The sequence below is a fragment of the Drosophila teissieri genome, chromosome 2R (assembly GCF_016746235.2).
Source record: "Drosophila teissieri strain GT53w chromosome 2R, Prin_Dtei_1.1, whole genome shotgun sequence".
Taxonomy (NCBI): Eukaryota; Metazoa; Arthropoda; class Insecta; order Diptera; family Drosophilidae; genus Drosophila; species Drosophila teissieri.
This window is the reverse complement of record NC_053030.1, coordinates 9,986,675-10,009,402: the sequence shown is the minus strand read 5'-3', so window position 1 is coordinate 10,009,402 and position 22,728 is coordinate 9,986,675. Positions and strand designations below refer to the sequence as shown.

Sequence of the window (22,728 nt, the reverse complement as noted above, 5' to 3'; positions counted from 1 at the left end):
ATTCTTTAAAATTTCTCCTTAATATAACTGAAATTTTAATTTACTAGATCCTTTCAAACTCTGCTAGACTTGGCCTGCAACTCGTTCGTGTGTTCGTCCAGCATCATCCGGAACCAGTCCGAAACGAAAGTGTACTGATTCCGCCCTTGCAAGCCCTTGTAAGATACTATTCCTTGGCTCGCGTCGAACTTGAATAGGTATACGGTGCTGGGGCAGTCGATCGGCGCCATGACTTGAGACATACAATTGAGTAAGCGAACCATGAAGTTGGCGCACACTCCAGTCGACCAATCTTTTTCCTGTGCAGAGAAAATTGGGTTTCTTAATGTTAACACAAGGAATTCTCGTGCGATAAAATTGCAAAAAATGATTCAGAAATCTCTATATAAGCAAAGCTTCAATTAAATATACTAACGCAATCCTTCCATAAATCCCGGACTGAAGTCTTCTTAATGTTGAGCACAAAGGCGTTCTCATCGTGATGGGCTATATAGAGGCTTTTGATGCCCAGCAGGAAACACTTGACCCACCACTTAAGGGCCTCCGTGCGATTGTGCACTGACCAATCCGATCGGCTCATGTGCAATAGACGCATCTGCAGCTCTGCCCAGTTTAAGGTAGAGCCATTCCTAATAATCGGAAAGTCAAAGGTTTAGTTAAGCAGCTGGTAAGCCTAGGAAGCTTGGGCACAGACTTACAATTCATTGGGACTCATTTCGGCTAGTACTGGCGAATCAAATAGCACTCGATTACCATTTAAGTCAAAGGAAAAGACGGCATTAAAACGAAAACCTTCAGAAGATTGATTTTGCTTCTGCACCTCGACGCCGTTTTCTAAAAGAATACAAAATACGTGACTGTTTTGGGTTTTGCAGGACCATAGAGGTTTAAGAGACATCCTACCAAATACACAATGGCTTCGAAGCTTCCTAAGCCATGATTCTTGCATGATTCTCCTCAGATAGTCCTGGTCAAACGGGTCGGGTTTTTCGCTATCAATGCGGCAGATGTACATTGTGTTGCGATATCGGGTGACACCTAGAGACCATCCAGTCTTTTTTTCGTAGGGAGCACACATCATCAGCTCCAGGACTTCGCTGGTGCACACTATATGGACATTCAGCTCCGCCCTCAGGTTGTCGCCTATTTTAAGGTACGAGAACGACGAAGATTCTATATACTGGAGCATGTTGTCCAGAAAGAGTTGGGGCATCTTTTCCTGCTTCTCCGGCGGCCCCTCGTGCCGAAGGGAAATCGGAAATTTGTTGATTGGCGGCACCACAATATATGGAATTTTTTGAAAATTCCGTTCGAAATGCCCGTTGGGCGTCCAGATAAAGCCGCCATGCGAAACTGGCTTGCTAATCGTTGGAAATATTTGCATGTCCTCCTCTGTCCAGGAGTGAGCCTGGATGTTCAATATTTTGTAATTAGATACCATTTTATAAACGATTTTGGTAATCTCTTCCGCGAAAGTCGGATGTCAAACTTTGGCTTGCGCTAGCAAAAAGAACCGTTGCCTTGGGCATATGGCAACTCCGTTGTGATAAATTATCTGATAAATTATCAAATTAGCAAATGAGAATACAATAAAAAAATGTACATCAATAATTACAAAACTACACCATAATGAAAAAGATTATACTAATTAAAGCTTCCAAACTATGAATATAATATTTTATGGATATATATATATGTAATAAAGATTAAAAATAATTCGATAGAATACATATAAATCAAAAATAAATCCTCTTGATTTTATAAAAATTATATTACTTTTAATTGATTTGATTTTAATATATCTGTTTCTGTTTGCTTTATTCAGTGAACACTGTCGATCAAAATGTAAACACCAGCCACAACAACAAACACCAAACAAAACACGCAATTTGTGCTGCCAGATTTCCGTGGCGTGCCGGCAAAAAGGTAAACAAACTGCGAGCCCTGCCACTACGTTACAATCATATGGTCCCCAAAGAACAGGGTGGCACCACTGGTTGTGTTTGTTGCACGTGTTTTAAATTCGCATGTGTTTTGCTCTTCATTCCGGGACATCGTGCTGCAATTTAATCTGGAAAAGTTTAAATATAATTTAAATATATTGAGTGGATCCTGTTGAGATGGAAGTGAATGCCAGTAAGCTGCGGCTTGGCGCCCAGCGGTTGCTGGAACTTACTGCAAACGAGTCCGAAGACAACGTGTTTTCTCAAAGTTTACAGAAGTTTATCAAGAAGCAGGTGAGTTAACTTTGTCGGATTGCGAAGTATAAGGCTTAATCTTTGTCATACTTTAGAAATACGTGCCTCAGGATGTGGAGCGACTGTTCCGGTCGCTCAGTGAGCAACTGCCTCTGCCCGCTTACACGGTGCCGATTGCCGCGAGTTTTGAGGAGCAGCTCCTCCTGCTGCTCTCCATGGCGCTCCGATGGGACTCAGCTAGCCAAAGATTTCATCAGTATCAGCTGGAGTGCGTGGCGCTGTCCAAGCTTATGAATTTCTCTCTCGATGCGCAAAGGTTGGTTTTTACTATTAAACATATTTAAACATAGACATCAACATTTAAACACCTCTTTTTTAGATTTGCCAAAAGCTACTTTCACGACAAACCAGCTCCTTTTGAGAAAAATCAAAGCAACGGCAGTCTGCCTAGTAAAAAGTCTAAAAATGGCAACCACGTTGCCAATCTAGAAGATTTGGAGCTCATCAAATGCTGCTTTCAATTGCTGAAAAGTGATACACCCTATTTTCGAGAGCTGTGGGACTGGTCCAGCTTTATGGCCACCTATACACACAATTCATCCAGCCCGAAGATACAGCTTTACTGCAACTACATCGTGGCCATGCTGACCAACATGAGTTCCCCTCAGCTAAATGCTTTGAACGAGAAAATATCGACTAAAACACGTCTGGAGTTCGACCAGGAAAGGGAGCAAGCATGGAACACAGCCAGAAACACCCTCTGCAGCTATACACCAGATGCCTCCGACCAACTACTGAACCTGGAATTGCAGGGAATCAATCAATCCGTGACCAATATCGAGGGTGTTTTACTGCCCACCTTTAATAAGGAGAATCTAGAGTTCTATGCCAGCAGCGATGGATGCTACGATCGCATTGTGAAAGTGGATTCAACTGTTGTTAATCTGCGAAGCATTGCCCTAGGTGTAGCAGCTGCCAAGCCCATCTGCCTTTCTGGACCCGTGGGCTGCGGCAAAACCACGCTTATTGAGTACCTGGCCCGCAAAACTGGACGTATTTGTCCCAAGCCAAATGAGATTAAAAGTAGGGAGAATGCTTTAAAAAAAGCTGAAGAGGAGGAACAATTATTGACACCGAAAAAGAAGCCAAAGACAACAGGAAGCAAGCGCAAACTGGAGGAGTTGCCTCTGGAGGAATTGCTGGACCTAGGCGAGACTACTAAAAAGAGTGGATTCTTACGTATTCAGCTCGGAGATCAGACCGACAGTAAGATGCTCTTGGGCCAATATCGCTGCACTGATGTGCCTGGCGAGTTTGTTTGGTTGCCAGGTGTTTTGACACAGGTTAGCTAATTAATCCGTTTTTACAAACCTCTACTTACCATATATTTCTTCTGTTAGGCCGTGATGCATGGCTACTGGTTGTTGCTGGAGGACTTGGATGCTGCCACGCAAGACACCTACACAATTCTTAGTAGCCTTTTAGAACGTCAATGCCTTAGTGTTCCTGGTTTTCGGGATTCCGTGAAAATAGAGCCCGGTTTTCAGTTGTTTGTCACAGTGCGGTAAGAAAATAAAAATCGCCGTTATAAATGTATTTAATGACTACTTGTGTCTCTTAGAACCAACAAATCAGCCAGCAACTCAAGCCAAAAATCGCTGTATTCCCTTTTGGACAAATATCTATACACCATTAATATACTACCTCTGTCCCGGAATGAGCTTTGCAAAATGGTTAGTATCAACTATCCCAAACTTTCGACAGTGGCCAATAGGATTGTGGATGTATTCCTCACCTTCTCCAGTGGAAATCACACATCCGCGGATAACTTGAGGCAGCAGGAATCGGGCGACAAGGCAGACAACACAGAGCAATATGTGGCCCTTCCCTTCGAGCAAGTCTCTCTTACCTCGAGCCCCAATTCTGGCAGATTGGTGTCGACCCGTGATTTAGTAAAGCTGTGCCACCGCTCCAACCCACAGTTTTCAGTGACTAGCTCGGAATGTGCATATTTTGTCTTCCAAAACGCAGTGGACGTATTCTGTTCATATCTACCGCAGAGCAAGGAAAAGATCACCTTGATCACAAGCATTGGAGCCAAACTTGGGATTATCCGTTCCCGTTGCGAGCATTTTGCAATTGAATACAAGCCGGATGTGGAATTTGGATTGGAGCACATAAAGATTGGAAGAGCTAGCCTTGTGGCTAAATTGAATTTAGACAATATTGAGAATGAAGATATTTCGGAGCAAGACCTTAAGCGTCAAAAGTTATCACAACAAACAAGGAGAGCAATTGGTAAACTCAGCAACAAGAGGACCACATTTTCATTCACTCGGCTCGCCAGCTGCATCTTGGAAAGGATTGCTGTCTGCGTCACCCACTCTGAGCCAGTTCTTTTGGTGGGCGAAACCGGAGTGGGCAAGACATCATCAGTGCAATACCTTGCCGAGCGGACGGAACATAAATTGGTAGTGGTTAACATGAACAACCAATCAGACGTGTCGGATTTGGTAGGCGGCTTTAAGCCCGTAGAACTCAACTACGTATTGGCACCACTGCGAAATGAATTCGAGTATCTTCTGTGCCAAACCTTCAATCAAGAGAAGAACTTGCAGTTTCTGCGCTTGTTCGCCACACACTACAACAGTGGTCGTCATGCTGTGATCATACGAACCATGATCAATATCTGCCTACAGGTGGACAAAAATTCGGAACTGAAGGCGAATAAGTTGCTCCCCCGCTGGCAGACGCTGAGAGAAAAACTTCAGAAGCTTCAAATGCAACTGGACAAAAGCATCAACATCTCCTTCGCCTTTATACCCGGCTCTCTGGTTAATTGTATCAGCAACGGAGACTGGGTTCTCTTGGATGAAATCAATTTGGCCTCAGCGGAGACTCTTGAATGTCTCTCAACCATCCTAGAACCGGAGGGTTCTGTAGTACTATTGGAACGTGGCGATTTCACTCCCGTTAAGCGGCATCCAGATTTCCGTATATTTGCCTGTATGAATCCCAATACGGACATTGGCAAGAAGGATTTGCCCGTTGGCATACGTAATCGCTTCACGGAATTCTTTGTGGATGAACTCACAACTGATGCAGATTTGAGTTTGCTGGTGAGCGATTATTTGGCAAACACAGGTATCCAGAGGAAGTCCGTGCACAGCATCGTTCAGTTATACAAGTCCCTGCGAAAGCTGTCCGAGCTGCAGTTAAACGATGGTCTTGGAAATCGACCGGTTTATTCCCTGCGTACACTGTGTCGTAGTTTGCGCATCTGCGCCAGAAACTTGTGCGGCTCTATCGAGCGAAACTTGTACGAGAGTTTCTGTTTGAGTTTTCTCACCCAATTGGATCCGGACTCGCACCACGTGGTGCTTCTTCTCATCCAGAATGCGCTCCTTTCGAATGTCAAAGCTATACTGAGTAAGCAGTTGCCTCAGTTGGGAGAGAATTATCTGGACTTCGAGGGATACTGGATCCAGCCGGGCAATTTGGAGCCGCAGCCGTGTACCCACTATATTCTTACGGAGAGTGTAAAGAAGAATCTGAAGGATCTGGCACGAATCATCTCGATTGGGAAACTACCGATTCTGCTTCAGGGACCCACCAGTGCGGGTAAAACCAGTTTGATTGACTATGTGGCCAGAAGGAGCGGAAATCGCTGTCTGCGCATCAACAACCATGAGCACACGGATCTTCAGGAGTATATAGGAACATACGCAGCGGATTTGGATGGAAAGCTCACATTCAGGGAGGGTGTACTGGTGCAAGCCATGCGCCATGGCTTCTGGATTATACTGGATGAACTCAATCTTGCGTCTACAGATATTTTGGAGGCTCTAAATCGAGTGTTGGATGACAACAGGGAGCTGTATATTGCGGAGACGCAGACACTAGTGAAAGCTCATCCCAACTTTATGTTGTTTGCTACACAGAATCCTCCAGGGCTTTATGGAGGAAGGAAAACCCTGTCTCGTGCCTTCAAAAATCGTTTTATAGAGCTTCACTTTGCTGACATACCTCGCGCAGAGCTGGAAACCATTCTCGAAAAGCGCTGCTTTATTCCACCGACATATGCCCGCAAGATGGTGCAATGCATGACCCAGTTGCAGCAACATCGCAAAAATACCTCCAAGCAGGTCTTCACCCTGCGCGATCTTTTCCGGTGGGGAAATCGATATACCCATGCGGATAAGTCTCTGCATGATGACAACAGGTACGACTGGAACCAGCACCTCGTTGAGGAGGGCTACCTGGTACTATCTTCAAAAGTCCGCTCCCAGGAGGAGCACGAGCTCATAGAGAAGACACTTTTCGCCAACTTCCGCAAAAAGGTTGATCTACAGACGCTGTTTGATATCCAAACCGAGAGGGAAAACTCCTCTATGGTAAGCAGAAAAATTCTTGATGCCATAAGAAACTTTAAGCTGCGCGACGACATCGTTTGGACTCGGAACATGACACGCATGGCCGTGGTCACCGCCAAGGCATTGGAGTTCGACGAGCCTGTATTATTGGTGGGCCCAACTGGCTGCGGAAAGACCACCGTGTGCCAACTTCTTGCTAGCATCGCTAATGTCCAGCTGCGCATTCTCAACTGTCACATGCATACGGAAGGAGCGGATTTTCTGGGAGGATTGCGTCCTTGTCGAGGAAAGGAATCAACTCAACTCTTCGAGTGGGCCGATGGGCCATTGATTTACGCTATGCAAGAGGGCTCTTATTTTATGGCCGATGAGATATCGCTTGCTGAGGATTCCGTGCTGGAGCGGCTAAACTGCATACTAGAACCAGAACGTACTGTTCTGCTGGCTGAGAAGGGTGGCATCTCAGAGTTGGATGTAAGTCCCGACTTTGTGGTGCAGGCCAAGTCCGGTTTCCAGTTCTTGGCCACTATGAATCCTGGCGGGGACTTCGGCAAGAAGGAGTTGTCGCCTGCCTTAAGAAATCGATTCACTGAGGTCTGGTGCTTGCCCTCAGACAACAAGGAGGACCTCATTGAGATTGCCTATAACTGCATGAGACGCCAAAAAGAGCACGACAACCAAGCGATCAACACTCATAAAGTTGCTGAGTACCTGGTGGATGTTGTGCTCCACATCCGCGACACCAACGACAAATTCAAGTTTTCAGTACGTGACATCTTGGCCTGGGCTAATTATATGGTTAGCAATGCAAAGCTAAGTTTTGCTGAGCAGGCAATATTTGGCTTGGAAACTATTTTCCTTGATGCCTTGGAAATGCTCCCCCATGAATCACAGGAGCAGGTTGAGCTGCTAAAATCCAATATTATTAAACAGGCCATCAGACAAGCGAGTCTCATTCTGCAAGAAAAGTTTACCTTAGAGGAACTTAACGAGAAGCGAGGGTCCGAGGTCGACTTAAATGAATGTCGGTTTGGCATTCGACCATTTTTCATAGATGTAAATCAGGAGCGCTTGACGTCGGCCAAAGAAGATTTCTTATTTGATGCTCCCACCACCAAGCAGAATCTATTCCGTCTTTTATCCGCACTTTCCCTCCAAAAACCAGTGCTCTTGGAGGGCCCACCTGGTGTGGGCAAGACATCCATTGTGGAGAGCATAGGATCTGCCATCGGGTACCAAATTGTGCGCATTAATCTTTGCGAGCACACGGACTTGGCTGATTTGTTTGGAACCGACCTACCTGCTGAGGATAACTTGCTAGAATCAAATACAGCAGCTACGGAGCGTCAAATAGGCAGCTTTGTGTGGCGCGATGGACCCCTTTTGGCTGCTCTTAAGGCCAAGAACACTTGGATTTTGCTGGACGAACTGAATTTAGCTCCTCAATCTGTGCTGGAGGGTCTCAATGCGGTGCTGGATCATCGCGGAGAAGTCTACATTCCGGAGCTAAACAAGAGTTTCCATTTGGCTGGCTCGACTCGCATTTTTGCGTGCCAGAATCCCTTAAAGCAAGGTGGCGGCCGTAAGGGATTACCCCAGTCCTTCCTAAATCGTTTTACCAAAGTTTATCTACGCAAGCTCTCCACGGAAGATCTGCTTCATGTGGTAACTGAGAAGTACGGAATGTACTTTGATCAGTTGAATGCATATTTTTTGGAACTGTTGGATCAGACACCTGAAGGCAATCTTTTTGAAATATACTCAGGACAAGCAGGTTCATGCAAATCGAACACATTTGATTTGGCTGCTCGTTTGGTGCGCTTCTCCGAACAACTGGATCGGGGGGTGGCTTCCATGGAGTTTGGCTACAAGGGCGGTCCTTACGAGTTCAATCTGCGTGATATTCTACGCTGGTGTGATCTGCTGCACAACCCGCAAACTGGGTACATTTTGGGAGCTTCAGCTCCATCATTCCAAACCGCTTTCAAGGATTTCTTGCTCACGCTTTACGAAAGGATGCAGTTGGTCTACTACCAAAGGATGCGCTGCGACCAAGATAAATCGTACATTCGAAATGTCTTTTCAACCGTTTTCCTATGCGATGCTGAGCAGCTCAATCAGGTTTCAAACGATGTCGCTCTATATTGGACAGCAGATAAAGTATATCTTAACGATGTGGTTTTGAGCCGCAAGCAAGCGGGTGTTCTGGACTTGGTAAACCGACAGGAGCAGGCTCCGTTGCTGCTGGACAGTCAGAGACAGCAGCTTAAGCAAATCGTCGAGGCTGTCCACATGGAAAAGCCTCTACTGCTGTGTGGATCGACGGACAGTGGCAAGACGAAGTTGATAGACGCGCTCTGTGTGCTGTCCAATCGGCTATGTAATACCGATATCATTGACGACTCCGTAACTGGTAGTTTTCAGCAGGTAAGTCTTTACCATAAGTGTATAACATTTCAATGGAGCTTACTGTTTGTTTCCCATACTAGATCGATTTAAATAGACATCTAGAAGTAATTTACAAGAAAGTGGAGGCGCTAGTTTTTTCTTGTGTTCAACGGGCGTTCGTCCTGCACACACAGTCTGAGTTTGTGGAACAGTTGTGGAGTAATTGGAGCAGCTACAACAAGCTAGCCAAAGTTACATCAGGTAAGTCTACACCGTTAAATATGGAACAGAATCTTCTATAACATATGTTTTTCAGAGGCCCAACAACACAGTGTGTTAGACGAGCTAAAACTGTTCAGCGAGCGTCTGGGGTCCCTAGGTAAGATCATCGTGGTTCTGGAGGGCACACCAGCGAACTGCAAAGTTAAGGCACTTCAGCAGTTGGCAGAAACCAAGTCCCAGCTTTTGCTACTTCAAGCGTACATAAAAACGGCAGATTCCCTCAACACCGGAGGATCTTTCGAGTGGGTGGACTCCCAAATTGTTACCTCATTGAAATGCGGCCAATACATCTTGCTAGAGCATGTTAATCTTTGTTCCTCGGCCGTTCTGGATCGTCTAAATCCTGTTTTTGAGCCAAACGGAAGCTTGCTAATCGCTGAGAAAGGAATAAGTGCACAGGACAGTGCCGAGGTGGTTTACAAATCAACCAATTTCCGTGCTTTCCTAACCGTGGATCCAAAGAATGGCGAGCTATCGCGAGCCATGCGGAATCGATGTGTGGAGCTATCTCTATCTAGGGACACCTATTCTGTAGATGATTTGCGTGCCTTTGTGCATGAGCAGGGTGTGCATCAAATGGAGGCCATCGATTGTATACTGAGAGTTCATAAGGGCTTAAGTCAGTTGACAGACTTCAATAACTACTCCATATCGCATCTGACACAGTTTGCCTTTCTAAGTGCGGCCTACAAGAGGATTGGTTATGAGCTTAAACGTGCTATTTATGTGGCCGCCATGGAGGTGTATGTGTACTCAGCCAACACGGACCTAATGGGATATGGATTGTCCTATTACCAGAATAAACTGCGCGAGGTGGTGCTGACTCAAACGGAAGTATTTGAGGAAAGTGCTACTATCCAGGAGGACTTCCTAAGCGATGTAATACTTAATTCTGGAAACCTCAACTCGTTGACACTAATTAAACTTCAGGCTGTGGCGTTAAAAGTTTTACTGGATGGATATCCAGAAGAGAAAATTCCCCAAAAGCAGTTGGCCTCTCTCTTCCAAAAGATGGAGAACCTTAAATTGGATCAGCGAAATCCCCAGCAGCTCATTCGTCATTTCCTTTATATGCTCTACGAGTCGTCGTCCTTCGGAGACTTGCAATTAAGACATCTATACCTTCAACCTTGGTTATCTAAAAACACCGCTTTCCAAGAGTTTTCGCAAAATCTTTACAATTGCTTGCAAAAGAGGAGTAACTATGTTAAAGAATCATTGGTCGATCTACCTTGGAATCGAAAACTCATTCCGCGACTTCGTGATTACTCAAAAGCTGAATCGAATTCTGAACTAAAGCCTTTAAATCTGAGTGCTTTGCTTTTGGCGCGCCTTGTGGTCGACATCATTCCCGCCAACTCAGTTACTGCAGTGCAGCAAATGAATGCACTGCAGTATTCACAGGCCCTCAGTAAGCAACAAGTAACTGAAAAACACGCCAATGATTTTCTAACAAATTTTGCCAGCTTCCTCGAAGTTCTTCATACTAGTTTGCTGGAGGATTTAGAAACAGCTGAATTGGATCTTTCTCAGTACGCACAATTAGTTACACGTTTTCATTGGTTCAATCGAATTTTGGCCACGGCCCAGCAGAAGCTTCTGTACAACAATGAGCTACATGTGCCGCTGATGCACAAATTGGTCCTTCATTTTCAGTGGCTCGAGAAGCACCTCCTTGTTCCTTTAATTGAATTGACAGCCAAGGGCGGCTGTGAAAGGATGCATACCATTCAAGACCGTACTTTTAAAATCAAAAAATATATCGAGGAGACGAGACGACCTCTCAACGTAACTTGCAAGATTTATTCCAAGCAGTTCACCCAGTTCCAGCCATATTACCAGGATCAACAGGTAAATGAAATTTTCCAGCCAATTTCCACTTACGTTCTAATGATTTAATATTCCTCTCAAACATAGATTCAACTGCATAGAGAATTAGATGAATTGGAAAAATTACTGTCGGTGGTACCCAGCTATGGAAACTTGGAGTTGTCTTCCTGGCTCAAGAGATGGCTTCTTCTTCAAACAGATGACGCGAACAAGTGGCGATCTTTTCTGCGTAAGCACACCAATGGTTTTCAGCTCAAATCTTTTGAATTCAGTGGTTCCTTGCGGAATGAGACACTACAGTCCCAACTGCAAAAACTGCAAGCAACGTTGAAGGAAGTTCAAGAAAGCAGCGTAGAGAATGGAATGGATTTGGAATTAGACTTAAACAGCCTCAAGAGCCTTTTGGCAGCCGAAACTGCAGAAAGTGAATCTTATATTCATCCAGAAGGAATTCCTACCAATACGCCGAAACTATTAATCGCAGCATTGAGAGAATTATTCATGGATCGCCTGTTGGCTGGAACTCTTCGCGACGACTTTGATGAGCAAGTGAACCCCCTGTACGCAGATCAGTTGCTTACTTTAAACAGCAATCTTTGGCATTGCCTGAAGACGCTTGAGAGTGCTAACCACACCGAAATCACTAATGCTTGGATTGAACTCAAGAACGAATTAAGTGAGCTGCAGGATCAGGGGGAGTTCGCAGAGCTGCTGGAAAAGATTGGTGGCAGCTACAAAGGTCTGCGTACTTATCAAAGGCAGTACCGCAATTCCGTTCAATGCTACCAATTGGAGAATCTGTCAACCCGCCTGGATTGTGTTCAAGGCCCGTCAGAAGACGGTAGCACGGATATATCAAGCCGATTTAGTTATCAAGGGCCAGCTTTATCAGGCGTCATTTTATCGCTGATATGTCAACCAAATGGCCAGCTGCGATCGGTCCCCCTTAGCGAGCTGCTGGAATGGCGATCCGCTTTGCAGCAAACACGACACCTGATTTGGGAGAATTCTAATCTGTTGACCCCCAGATATAGTGGAGCAGTCAATAATCTCTTGCAGGTCAAGGAAAATGCTGGGCAACTACTAAAAGAGCTGGAATATGTGAGGAACTCAAGTGAGCAGGAACAGAAAGCAAACCAAGGTTTTGAAAGTTGTGCCAGAGAACTCGAGAAAATGATTGAAAAATTGCAGAAAGAGGATAACAGTAATGCCTCCATTACAACAGCTTTTGAAGTTTCGCTCACTAATGCCCTTGTGGGAGCCATAGAGTTGTGTCTGCTCACGAATACCCCGTTGATCGATCCCGTGGAAAAGAATCGTCTGAAGAACAAATACATAGCAGAGGATATCGATTGCATTAGCACTTTAACAACCGCCTATGATTTCATGAAAATTGCCATGAAATACCGTCACTTTGGCGATGAAATTTACAGTCAACTGGAGCTAAGATTGAGGACGGCTCTCCAACGACAACAACAGCTTTCGCAAAAGTTGGCTTTGCGTCCGGAACAGTGCCTATATGCGTCTCTGGTCCAGGACATTACCCACTTCCTGCACTCGAATGGCGACTGTGAGTCGCTTTATAAGCTGTTCCAGCTTATTAACTCGGAATGGGAAAACTTCCAAGGACCAAATGTCGCCACCAGTGCCCAACTAAAGAGCAGCATTGAGGTGTTGGGAAAACTGGATCTGTGGCTAGCAAACGCTCAGAGATTCGTTCATCACACCCTTTCCAGGTACTCTGCATACTACCAAGATTTTGTGGAGCCCATCAAGTGCTCTGTTAACCAGCTGCGATTTGGAATGGAGTCCCTTAAAGTAATCTTCGCCAGAGTCCAGCAGGCAGGCAGCGTTTCGCAGGCAGAGCAGTTGCAGCAAACAATCGGGGATATTGTTCAATTCCCATCCCAGCAGCCATTGGTAATAAGGAATAGCAGGCTGTACGGCTTATTGGCCGAGCTTCCTCATAGTGAGTATGAGTACTTCCGTTTGCTGAAAGCCAAGTTGAGCGAGCTGAGCAATTATATCTCACTGGGAAGAGTAATAGATGAAGCCACCTTTGCGGCGTACGATGATGCACTGAGCATCTGCAACCAGACCTGGCAGCAGGAGGAGCAGCGTCGCTGTCAACTGAAAGCGGAAGCAGAAAGCCTGTATGTGACCAAGACCAAAGGAGGTGTGGATAGTGAGGAGCTAATTGAGATGCAAGAAATCGAGCACAACTTCCCTACAAACCTGGACGAGGACTTTGCCGAGTTCGTGTCTCAACCGACTTTGGAGCAGGTCCTGAAACTAGACAAGAAGGCCAGTGCGAAGGCCAAGCAATCTCAGATTGTAGTTGAGGAGGATTATGCCTTCCTGGCGCGCAATTTTATTGACGTGATGACCCGCCACACCCCGGTTTATTATAAAGAGCAACCCAAGTCATCGAAGGAATTAGAACTCCATTTGCTCACGCCTTATCAAGCACGCTTCCAGGTGTTTGCCAACTTACATGGTCACTATAAGACAGCCTTAGGATCGAGTCTAGAGGAAAGGGCGTGCAATGGACTGGCCTTTGGACTGGCTCTGCAGCAGAAACAACTTAGGGATATCGAACTGGAGGAAGGAGTGTCCAGTTCCCCCTACGACTTTTACAAAGACTCTAATATTAGTGAAGTTCAAAGTTGCCTGGATGTTATGGAGCGCATAGAGAAGCGTGTAATGGAACAACTGGAACTGTATCCTGAGCACGCAGGTCTTGCAGACATCAAGCTGGTCATCTCTCGCATCCGTCGACTGCCGGCTCACGCGCCTGTAGTTCGTTTTAACACGGGCTTCCAGCTGCTAAGACAGAAACTTGCCCTTTGGAATGAAGTGGCCCACAGGAACAACAATCTGGTATCCGAGGAAATCGAGGTGGCCGAGTTTGTCCAACGCTGGACTAAATTGGAGCTGCAGCACTGGCGCAATTGCCTAGGACAAACGGCCGCTCAAGTGGAGTTACAGGCCTATCGGTACTGGTTCTTCATCTACAACCTGCTGCAACAATTCATACACCAGAAGCAACTGGATCACTCGTACACAGACATCAAACTTGCCGAGCAACGCTTTGCACAGGATCAATTGCTAGATGCTCAGGATTTGGGAGAGTCGCAGCGTTTGGAACTTGCCCAGGTGGTGCGCATTTTAAGACAGTTTGTGGAGGCCTCCTGTTACGGTGATTTCCATATTCGGCTGCAGCTTCTTCAAGGATTTGAATTGTACTTGCACAATGTTGAGAGGGCCGGCCAAATAAATGGACTGCCTCCCCTAATTGCAGCGTTGCATAATCTCCAGCTTTATTTCTCGCAGTTTGCTGGCGAGATTGCAGATTCTGCGAAATTACGTCGTTCGCCCATCGAAAAGAAGCTAAAAGAATTCGTGAAGATACAGAGCTATAGCAAGGACTTGAGCTACTTCAGCATGCGCAATAGTGTGGCCAGTGTACACCGCAACCTGAACAAGTTCCTTAAGGAATACCGACTCTTGCTTCAGGAGAAGATCAGTGAGGTATTTCAACCCAAGGATTCCACTGCCAAGGACTACACATTTGGCACCGATAAGGGTAAGGGTTTGAGAAATTACAATAAAATAAAGTATCTGCACACCGAGCGACAACACTTCGTGGCCAGTGAGAAGCTACTGGAGAAGTTTGCCATCCAGGGAGAGTTCCTGTCGGATAACACACTGCTCCAACGTTTGGACAAGCACTTCCGAACTGCACGTCATGTCGTTAAGGAAACGTTAGGACAGGTTCCCTACGGCGAGCTGATCACAGAGTTGGATGACTTGCTGGCCAGTCAGTTGGAGCGATGTGAGCATCTACGTTCCTTGAACGTTGATCGTTCGAAGGAAAGAACTCAGCAGAAGCAGGAGGCCAAGCAGATCCTTCAGCAAAAACGTAAGGCTCTCACTGATCTTTTCAAGATGCTCCATCGGCTGGGCGCCAGCTATAAGACTGGTCTTTTGGAGCTTTCTTTGCGCAACGAGTTTGAGGACTTCCAACTTTCCCCCTATTCCATTCGATCCATGTTGCCGCGACTCCACCCCACTGCCCAGCAGCTGGATGAGCACCTGGACTTGTACTACATGAAGAGTGTGTTCAAGCTAAAGCTCCTGCAAAACATCATGCTGACTCCGTTGTCGGAACTGGGTCCGCCTAACATCGAACGTATCAAGGGCTTTGCTGTGGACTTGTTCCTATTAGTGCAACAGCAGCGGGAGCAGCTTTCTGGATCGACCAAAGAGCTTCATGAGCTCAGAAATTCGCTCGACAGCTTGCGTAAGTTAGCAGAAATAATTCCACAGGCCGACATAAATCCGGCGACTCTCAACTTCGTAAAGAGTGCAGACATAGCAATGGAAATAAAGCAAAATCTTCGCCAGATTCACTACGTCCTGAAGCAGTGGAAACTGCTGTTAAGTTGTGCTCCAGGCTCATTCGATGAAAAATCGGAAAACCGCTTACTACTGCGGAAAATTCTCCTGGCCCAAAGTGAACTCCAGAGTCTAAGTATACAGATCCTAAGCAGCAGCCAAGTATTGCTAAACGAACTGAACAACGCTAATCTGGAGTACCTATCTCTCGAAAAGTGTGATTATTACCAGAAGAGCTACGCGGATATCCTAGAGAATATAAAGAAGACCTTAGAACTACTCAGAACAGGACATAACGACTATTTGCCGTTAGCGCAACCAATTCTTGAGCTTTTGGATAGCGTGCGATTGAAGAACCACACCGAAATAACCTCAGAGACCATAGATCTGGCCAACGCGGACACAGAGTTGGCCAACATTGCTCACAGTGTGCTAATGTCCCTGCAAAAGATCTATAAGCATCACGTTATGACTGATGACGGTAACAAAAATGGCGAGACAAAAGAACAGGAGCATGAGTCCAAGGAGGCGCTGCAGGAACAGCATCTGAAGAAGTGTCTCACTGGGGAACTGACCTCGGATTGGGAACAGCTAAGCCTGCCACGTGTGCTGGGCAAGCTGTCCAATGTACTGCTGGTACTGAAGCACTCCAACTTCGAGGGCCAGGATAAGTTGCTGTGCGTAAGACGAGCGATCGGTCTCTTGCCAATTTTGGAGCAGTACCAATTACTCGCGGATTATTTGCTTCTCCAACAACTGGCCACCCATAAAGTGTCCGCCAAGATGCTGTCCATAGTGCTGACCGTTTTCGTGGAGATCGGCAGTAAGGGCTTCTGTGTACCTCCGGACCTCATGCAAGATGAGGAGGGACAGTCGAAGCAGGAATCCAAGAACGGTGAGGGCTTCGGCCTGGAGGATGGAACCGGTGAGAACGACGCCTCAGACAAGATTGAATCCGAGGATCAACTGGACGATGCGAAGCGACCAGAAGATCGAAAGGACGAGGGCGACAAACAGGAGCCAGACTGCAAGGAAGAGAAAGGCATTGAGATGAGCGACGATTTTGATGCCAAGATGCAGGATGTGGAGAAACCTGAGGAGGATGACAGCGGTGAGTCCGAGGACGAGGAGGACCTAAACAAGGAGATGGGCGAAACGGAGGAAGGTGCCGAAAAGTTGGACGACCAAATTTGGGGCGATGACGAGGAAGAAAAGCCGGAGGAGGAAGAGGAACCCGATATGAACGAGGAGGATCAGGGCAAGGGAAGCAAAGATGAGAAAGATGCGCACAACGATCTGGATACCAAGAACGATGCAGCGAAGGAGGATGGCAAGGATGAGCACGAAAAGGACGGTTTGGATGCCACCAATGAACCCAGCGGAGAGGACAAACGCAAGGAACAGGCCAAGGACATTGACGATATGAAGGAACCCGAAATGGATGAGGAGCAAACAAATGCAATGCACAATGAACTGGAGGAGCCGCCAGAGCCAGAGGAAATGGATTTGGGGGATATGAATAATGTTGACGAGGGACACGATGACCAGGATGAGCAGCCCACAGATGAAAATCCCTTTGACATTGATGCCATGAAAGAAAACATGCAGCCTGCTGAGGAGCCCCAGGCAGACGGGGATGATGAGCCTGATGCAAACGAGGAAGGCGATCCTCAAAGCGACGGCAGCGACTCGGAAGAGGATGAGACGGGTACTGAAGCAAAACCAGCTGAAGAGGATCAGGGCGAGGGCGAAGAGGCCTCTCCAGAAGATGAAAAAGATGAGGCCGAAACACAGAAACGCGGCGAGCTAGAGGACGAAGATGATCCAAAGACCGAAGACACTCCTGAGGATTCCAAGGAAGAAGAGCAGAAGCGCGAGGACAAACCGGAGGAGCACTCACAGTCCAAAGACAAAGCCAGCAAGGAGGAAAATGTCCAGTCCATGCCGGAGACTGATCAAAGCAGTTCGGCCGACCAGGTGCAGCAGCCACAGGACCCAGATATTAAGCAAGACCAGAAGCTTGATGAACAAGAGACTGGTGAAGAGAAGGATGGAGTCGGCCAGGCCGAAAACGACGTAAGATTAGTTTTCATTGCCTTTTCAATTCATTTCTTAAATATTTTACCACATATGGCAGGCCGACGATGGCGGCCATCAAGGCGTTGCGGAAACCCAGGAAACAGTGTCACAGGAGGATCGTAAAAACGAAAGGCAAACGCAGGAGAAGCGCAAGCAGGGAAGAACCAATGAAGAGCGATCCCTAGGTAAGCAGTCATTGCCAATTTCATAGCCTATTCATCAACTTTCCCGATATACATCTGCAGGTGAGGCGGAGCAGAACAAATTAAAACAGCTAAAGACAATTGATCAACTGAAGGACTCAAAGGAGTCCGACGATGCCGAGCAGGAGAAACAGGAACCCATGGACCAGGCGGAGGCCGAGGAGTACCAGCATGTCAAAGAGCCGAAAAACAGCGACAAAACCACGCTGGATAACGCTACCGAAGAACAGTCAAAGAAGATCCAGCATCAGGAGGATGAACCACCGAACGAGGAGGAAATTGAGGCGGAAAATGTTGACGAGTTAATGGAAACCGAAGAGCCAGCCGTTGATCCGGAGGATGATGCTCAACTCGAGCAACTGGGGGCCGAGAAGACGGAGCAAAAGTCCGACAAACCCTCTAAAACAGATAAGTCTAAAGAGCGGTTGGAAACTCCTGAGGGCATGGAGATAGAAGGGGAGGTGGTACCGACGATGACAGTTCCTCGCAGCTCGGAAACTACGGCGCATAGCAAGTAAGTGATATAGTCCTTTTTTCCCAATTCGTTGTTTATAATATTTTTCTAATTCAACAGTTCCGAAATCCTTCTGGACAAGAGCTCGCACGCGGAGGATCTGAGCTCAGCCGAACAGATTGAGCTTAGGCAACAGTATCAACAGCAGTTGACCACATTCAGAGGGGTAAGTTGCACCTTTCATACTGTATTGATCGTACTTAATTGTTTCTTACTCACAGGCGCAGCCGGAGCACGAGGATTACGAAACATGGCAGGGCATCTCCAATAGAATGACCCAGAATGCCCGAGAGCTTTGCGAACAGTTGCGTCTTATCTTGGAGCCCACCAAGTGCACACGGTTAAAGGGCGACTACCGCACTGGAAGACGTATTAATATGAAGAAAATTATCCCATACATAGCATCGCAGTTCCGCAAGGACAAGATCTGGTTGCGCAGAACAAAGCCTGCGCAGCGTGACTATAAGATCACCATTGCCATTGATGACTCCAAGTCGATGCACCACAACAACTCCAAGACACTGACTCTGGAGGCAATCTCCCTAGTTTCTCAGGCGCTGACCCTTCTAGAGAGTGGTCGCCTTAGCATTGTATCCTTTGGAGAGGCGCCGCAGATCATACTAAATCACACGGAGCAGTTTGACGGGCCTCGCTTGGTGAATGCTCTGAACTTCGCCCAGGACAAGACGAAGATCGCCGGGCTGCTGAATTTTATACGCACGGCAAATGCAGAAGAGAGTGGTCTGGGAGGCGACAATGGTCTGTTTGAAAACCTGTTGCTCATTCTAAGCGATGGACGTAATATATTCAGCGAGGGTGCACAGAACGTAAAGAACGCCATTAAGTTGGCGCGACTGCAGCGTATCTTCCTGGTATACATCATTATCGACAATCCAGACAATAAGGTAATGGGTTTTCAAAAATATTTATTGAGTTTAACTAATCACTAGCTACTTTTAGAACTCCATTCTGGACATACAGCATGTGGCGGTGAACGCAGATGGGTCTGTGAACATTAATTCCTACCTGGACAGTTTTCCATTTCCCTACTATGTGATAGTCCGGGACCTTAACCAGCTGCCGCTGGTGCTTAGCGAAGCCATGAGACAATGGTTCGAGTTGGTTAACAGCGAGTAATCGGCAAGATAAACCTTTTTATTGACTCTTGAAGATAAAAATGTTACTTTAACTTAGAATTAGTATAGGCTTGAATATGTAGCCCGCTTAGTTATATTGCACACATAAATATTAAGTTGTACAAACTGAAAATGTGACCGAGTGTCAGCATGTCCACTGATGCGCTTTTAATTTACTTGAAAATGTTACACTTTTTATTTTTTACAATTAAACTTTTGTAAACGTTATAAAATTCGATTATAACAAAATTTGTCTATATACGATTCGTTATCGCGCTGGTTCTTGGCTATCTTGCGTTGACTCATTCCATTTTCGATCATTGTCTGAATGTTGGTTTTAAAACTGACCAGATAGTAAATTGTATACAGTAAATATACTAGTAACTTTTGTGTATTGCTCAGTTAACTTTAGATCGGCGCACAAGAAACATGTATCTTCCCGAAAGAACAGAACATCAAAAAGTAAGTGTTGTTACTAGATTGTAGACCGAAAAGGCTTTATCTAAAATGAACAACTACAGATTGACAGGCTTTATGATCGCAACGAGGGTAACAGTGCATCAGTATGTATAAATTGAACCAAATCCCTAAAAGTTCGAGTTTTAAATTGAATTTTCCCAAGGGTCAAGGCTTTGATTTAAATAAGAAACAAAAGCCGCCAGTCGTGTACATTCTCAATCATGAGAAGTTCCCTAACTCTCCTCAAAACAACCGAATTGGTAGCTCAAAGGATGTCAAAGCGCTTTGGAAAACATTTAAAAACCTGAATTGTCGAGTTGAAATAATTTCTAACCCAGAGTTGTCGGATGTTAAAAAGAAACTAAAGGAGTGTAAGAACTATGAGAAAACGGTATTATTTCAACTAACGAATTTTTTTAAGGCTCTAAAAAACAATTCACTGAGGAGGCTGGAATTGTCCTCTGTATCTTGAGCCATGGCACCTTAAAAGAGAAAATCATGGCGTGCGACGACAAGATATACGACTTGGACGATGACGTCCTTTTTCCACTCCTCAGAAATCCATCCTTGTCTGGCAAGCCAAAAATTTTAATTGTTCAAGCCTGCAAGGGTAACATGAAAGCTGACGCGAAAAAAATGAACAGCGAACCCTATATAAAGTGTTACAGCTGCTCCGAAGGGTATAAGAGCTACCGTGATGAAAGAAAGGGAACGGTTTTCATACAAACCTTGTGCGAGGTAATGGATCAATATGGTGATACAAGGGACTTTCAGTCGATCTTTAAGTATGTCAAGGCTGAGGTCGAGAGAAGGTCAATTGAGGATGGGTAAGTTTTGGTACAATAAGCATTGTGGTAATAGAATGTGAATCAATATATTATTTTAAGGTGTTCAAATTACTTAATACTTAATGTACTTTCTGTTTTTCCTTTTTTTAGAGCAAAACAAATACCTTCTGATGAGTCGCACAATTTTGATGCACCCTTTTGTTTTGGAAATTATGTGCAAAACGCTTAATGAAGGATAAACATATTTCTTTAAAATAATCCCAAGTTTCTCTTTCTTCAGTATAAAATAAAACGACTTGTACAATTACATATGATACCTTTCTGTTATTATTATTTACTCTTGGTCAAACTGCTCACTGTTTCGGTATATAACGCTAACCTACTTATCACACATTCTATTCTATACATATACCAAATATCACAGTGCACGGCAGTCCACTTAATGACGAAGCGCACCTGGAGAGAGTGCAGAGCCTATTACAATATATAATATACACCATATGTGTGCACCAATCTACCAATCTAAAGATAGCGCAAGAAATACCAAGAAATAAGAATATATATGTATAAAAGGGGGTTTTTTGTACAGGTATAAAACGTAAAATTGAAATAAAACAATGATGGATTCGATTGTCACGACAGATATACTTGTGGCATTACATGTTAAATATGATTTCTGGCATATGACCGCCACAGCTCCTTGATGGTCATGGTTGTTCAATTCAGGAATGAAAAAGTTAGTAATCATTGCACTGTACCGATCGACATTGACTGTAATGTTCTGGCCATCATCGCTTTTGAAGAAGTACGGACCAATGATTCCAATGAATTTAAAAGTGTGGGCGTGGCAGTTTTGGGCGGTTTGTGGGCGTGGCAACAAACCTTCTGCCTGTTACATACTTTTCAACGAATCTACTCTACGAGTAACGGGTATAAAGTGGTTGATTGCTTTAATTTGTTTTAATACATACTTTGGAATCTGATTTTCTAATTTCATTGGAGCTTACCAAACAAACATTAGGGATAATTGCAATTAACTTTTGAAATCAGAAGCACCTGGAAAAATGGATAACACAATCCGCCCCAGAAGCAATTTTATTATTACTGTGTGGGTAATTAAACTTCCACGACTTCTTCGGGATTTCTGACTTCGGCATAATACGAGTAGACGACAATCCAGAAGTAGATGCCACAGCCTGAGAGTGGTGTTCTTGGAATATTCAGTAAGTCAAGAGAAAATCAACTTACATATGTATATGGCAGATCCTGGGACAATTATCTCCCGGTACCGCTCCTCCTTAATCAGCATGTAGATGCAATACACGAGCAGGATCATGCAGTTGGTCAGGCTGGTGATGAGGAAGAACATCAGCAGAACAGTAGATCTCTATGGTGGTTTAGTTTCGAGATGGGATCGGCTGCAGGTGGTGCCACCCAGTGGCTGGACTTACGATTAGAGCTCCGCCCAGCAGGAATGTGCAGCCGATGCAATGGCAGATGGCCACCGCCTGCTCAATGTGTGCGATGAACTCATCTGAATGAGGGGGGATGCATTACCAGGGTGATCTCAATCTGGGTGAATGGTCTGTCAACCCCAAACTTACGACCCGCCAAGTTGAGCACCACTAAGTTAAAGATGAAGTCCACGATGGCTATTATGATGCAGGCTTTGCGCAATTTAACGCAGAAACAACATTTTTTTACCATTTTCCAATTTTTGTCAATACAACTCTTCAAACTGATTAGAGAGGCGGAGCTATTGTCAAAGAACCACAGGTGTTTTACAGCCACCACCGCCTAAATCAAAGGAACATACATTGCATATTGCGATTGCCAAATTATAGAACCTTACTTAACTGAAAGAGTACTGGATGGGTATCATCAAACACAACCAAGTGTAGGTAGTAGACATAACATATTGGTAGAGAATTGCGGAGATTCCAGACGCTTTGGTTTCAGTGCATCATGACTTTCTTATCGAGTTTTGGGGATAGTAAGCTAAAATAGCGAACGTGTTGACATTGTGTGCTCATACTACTCGGATATCACTTGGAACTGCCATATTAAAATAAGGAGATAT

General features: G+C 45.3%; 4 protein-coding genes across 6 annotated transcripts; 2 read left to right on the top strand and 2 right to left on the bottom strand.

The window, feature by feature from the left end:
• Positions 1-44: 44 nt before the first annotated feature.
• LOC122613493 (protein cutoff) lies at positions 45-1,524 on the bottom strand. The gene is made up of 4 exons (XM_043787695.1): positions 904-1,524; positions 699-834; positions 416-629; positions 45-299 (listed from the first exon to the last, which is right to left on the bottom strand). Exons 1-4 carry the CDS (start codon positions 1,439-1,441, stop codon positions 54-56), a joined length of 1,134 nt encoding a protein of 377 aa, XP_043643630.1. The 5' UTR covers positions 1,442-1,524; the 3' UTR covers positions 45-53.
• LOC122613495 lies at positions 1,502-22,684 on the bottom strand. 3 transcript variants are annotated; one of them, XR_006325690.1, is made up of 6 exons: positions 22,501-22,684; positions 22,253-22,445; positions 22,100-22,182; positions 21,897-22,035; positions 21,656-21,844; positions 1,502-1,555 (listed from the first exon to the last, which is right to left on the bottom strand). XR_006325690.1 is itself a non-coding variant. In XM_043787697.1 (5 exons), exons 2-5 carry the CDS (start codon positions 22,353-22,355, stop codon positions 21,765-21,767), a joined length of 405 nt encoding a protein of 134 aa, XP_043643632.1. In that variant the 5' UTR covers positions 22,356-22,445; positions 22,501-22,684; the 3' UTR covers positions 21,579-21,764. The 3 variants fall into 3 exon arrangements, 1 of the variants encoding a protein (XP_043643632.1); XR_006325691.1 differs by lacking the exon at positions 1,502-1,555 and having other exon boundaries at positions 21,574-21,844; positions 21,897-21,997; XM_043787697.1 differs by lacking the exon at positions 1,502-1,555 and having other exon boundaries at positions 21,579-21,844.
• Positions 2,001-19,650, top strand: LOC122613491 (midasin). Its single transcript, XM_043787693.1, has 13 exons — positions 2,001-2,237; positions 2,294-2,514; positions 2,578-3,541; positions 3,599-3,762; positions 3,820-8,998; positions 9,061-9,220; positions 9,276-11,092; positions 11,159-17,545; positions 17,607-17,733; positions 17,794-18,265; positions 18,326-18,431; positions 18,487-19,170; positions 19,226-19,650. Exons 1-13 carry the CDS (start codon positions 2,121-2,123, stop codon positions 19,400-19,402), a joined length of 16,575 nt encoding a protein of 5,524 aa, XP_043643628.1. The 5' UTR covers positions 2,001-2,120; the 3' UTR covers positions 19,403-19,650.
• On the top strand, positions 19,770-20,957 carry LOC122613494 (caspase-6). Its single transcript, XM_043787696.1, has 5 exons — positions 19,770-19,863; positions 19,923-19,964; positions 20,024-20,231; positions 20,282-20,687; positions 20,799-20,957. The coding sequence occupies exons 1-5, from the start codon at positions 19,831-19,833 to the stop codon at positions 20,875-20,877; spliced, it is 768 nt and encodes a 255-aa protein (XP_043643631.1). The 5' UTR covers positions 19,770-19,830; the 3' UTR covers positions 20,878-20,957.
• Positions 22,685-22,728: the final 44 nt, after the last annotated feature.

What these genes read in the sequence shown, in the direction of transcription:
- LOC122613493 (XM_043787695.1), bottom strand. Translation starts at nt 1,441, where the DNA reads ATGGTATCTAATTACAAAATATTGAACATCCAGGCTCACTCCTGGACA. An exon ending in GAAATGAGTCCCAATGAATT is followed by an intron (nt 630 to 698) that starts GTAAGTCTGTGC and finishes TCCGATTATTAG; the next exon opens with GAATGGCTCTACCTTAAACT. An exon ending in GGGATTTATGGAAGGATTGC is followed by an intron (nt 300 to 415) that starts GTTAGTATATTT and finishes TTCTCTGCACAG; the next exon opens with GAAAAAGATTGGTCGACTGG.
- LOC122613491 (XM_043787693.1), top strand. Translation starts at nt 2,121, where the DNA reads ATGGAAGTGAATGCCAGTAAGCTGCGGCTTGGCGCCCAGCGGTTGCTG. An exon ending in TAACTGGTAGTTTTCAGCAG is followed by an intron (nt 8,999 to 9,060) that starts GTAAGTCTTTAC and finishes TTCCCATACTAG; the next exon opens with ATCGATTTAAATAGACATCT. An exon ending in GAAACTACGGCGCATAGCAA is followed by an intron (nt 18,266 to 18,325) that starts GTAAGTGATATA and finishes CTAATTCAACAG; the next exon opens with TTCCGAAATCCTTCTGGACA.
- LOC122613494 (XM_043787696.1), top strand. Translation starts at nt 19,831, where the DNA reads ATGTATCTTCCCGAAAGAACAGAACATCAAAAA. An exon ending in TAAAAAGAAACTAAAGGAGT is followed by an intron (nt 20,232 to 20,281) that starts GTAAGAACTATG and finishes AATTTTTTTAAG; the next exon opens with GCTCTAAAAAACAATTCACT. An exon ending in AGAAGGTCAATTGAGGATGG is followed by an intron (nt 20,688 to 20,798) that starts GTAAGTTTTGGT and finishes TCCTTTTTTTAG; the next exon opens with AGCAAAACAAATACCTTCTG.
- LOC122613495 (XM_043787697.1), bottom strand. Translation starts at nt 22,355, where the DNA reads ATGGTAAAAAAATGTTGTTTCTGCGTTAAATTGCGCAAAGCCTGCATC. An exon ending in GGTGCTCAACTTGGCGGGTC is followed by an intron (nt 22,183 to 22,252) that starts GTAAGTTTGGGG and finishes CCCCTCATTCAG; the next exon opens with ATGAGTTCATCGCACACATT. An exon ending in TGCTGGGCGGAGCTCTAATC is followed by an intron (nt 22,036 to 22,099) that starts GTAAGTCCAGCC and finishes AAACCACCATAG; the next exon opens with AGATCTACTGTTCTGCTGAT.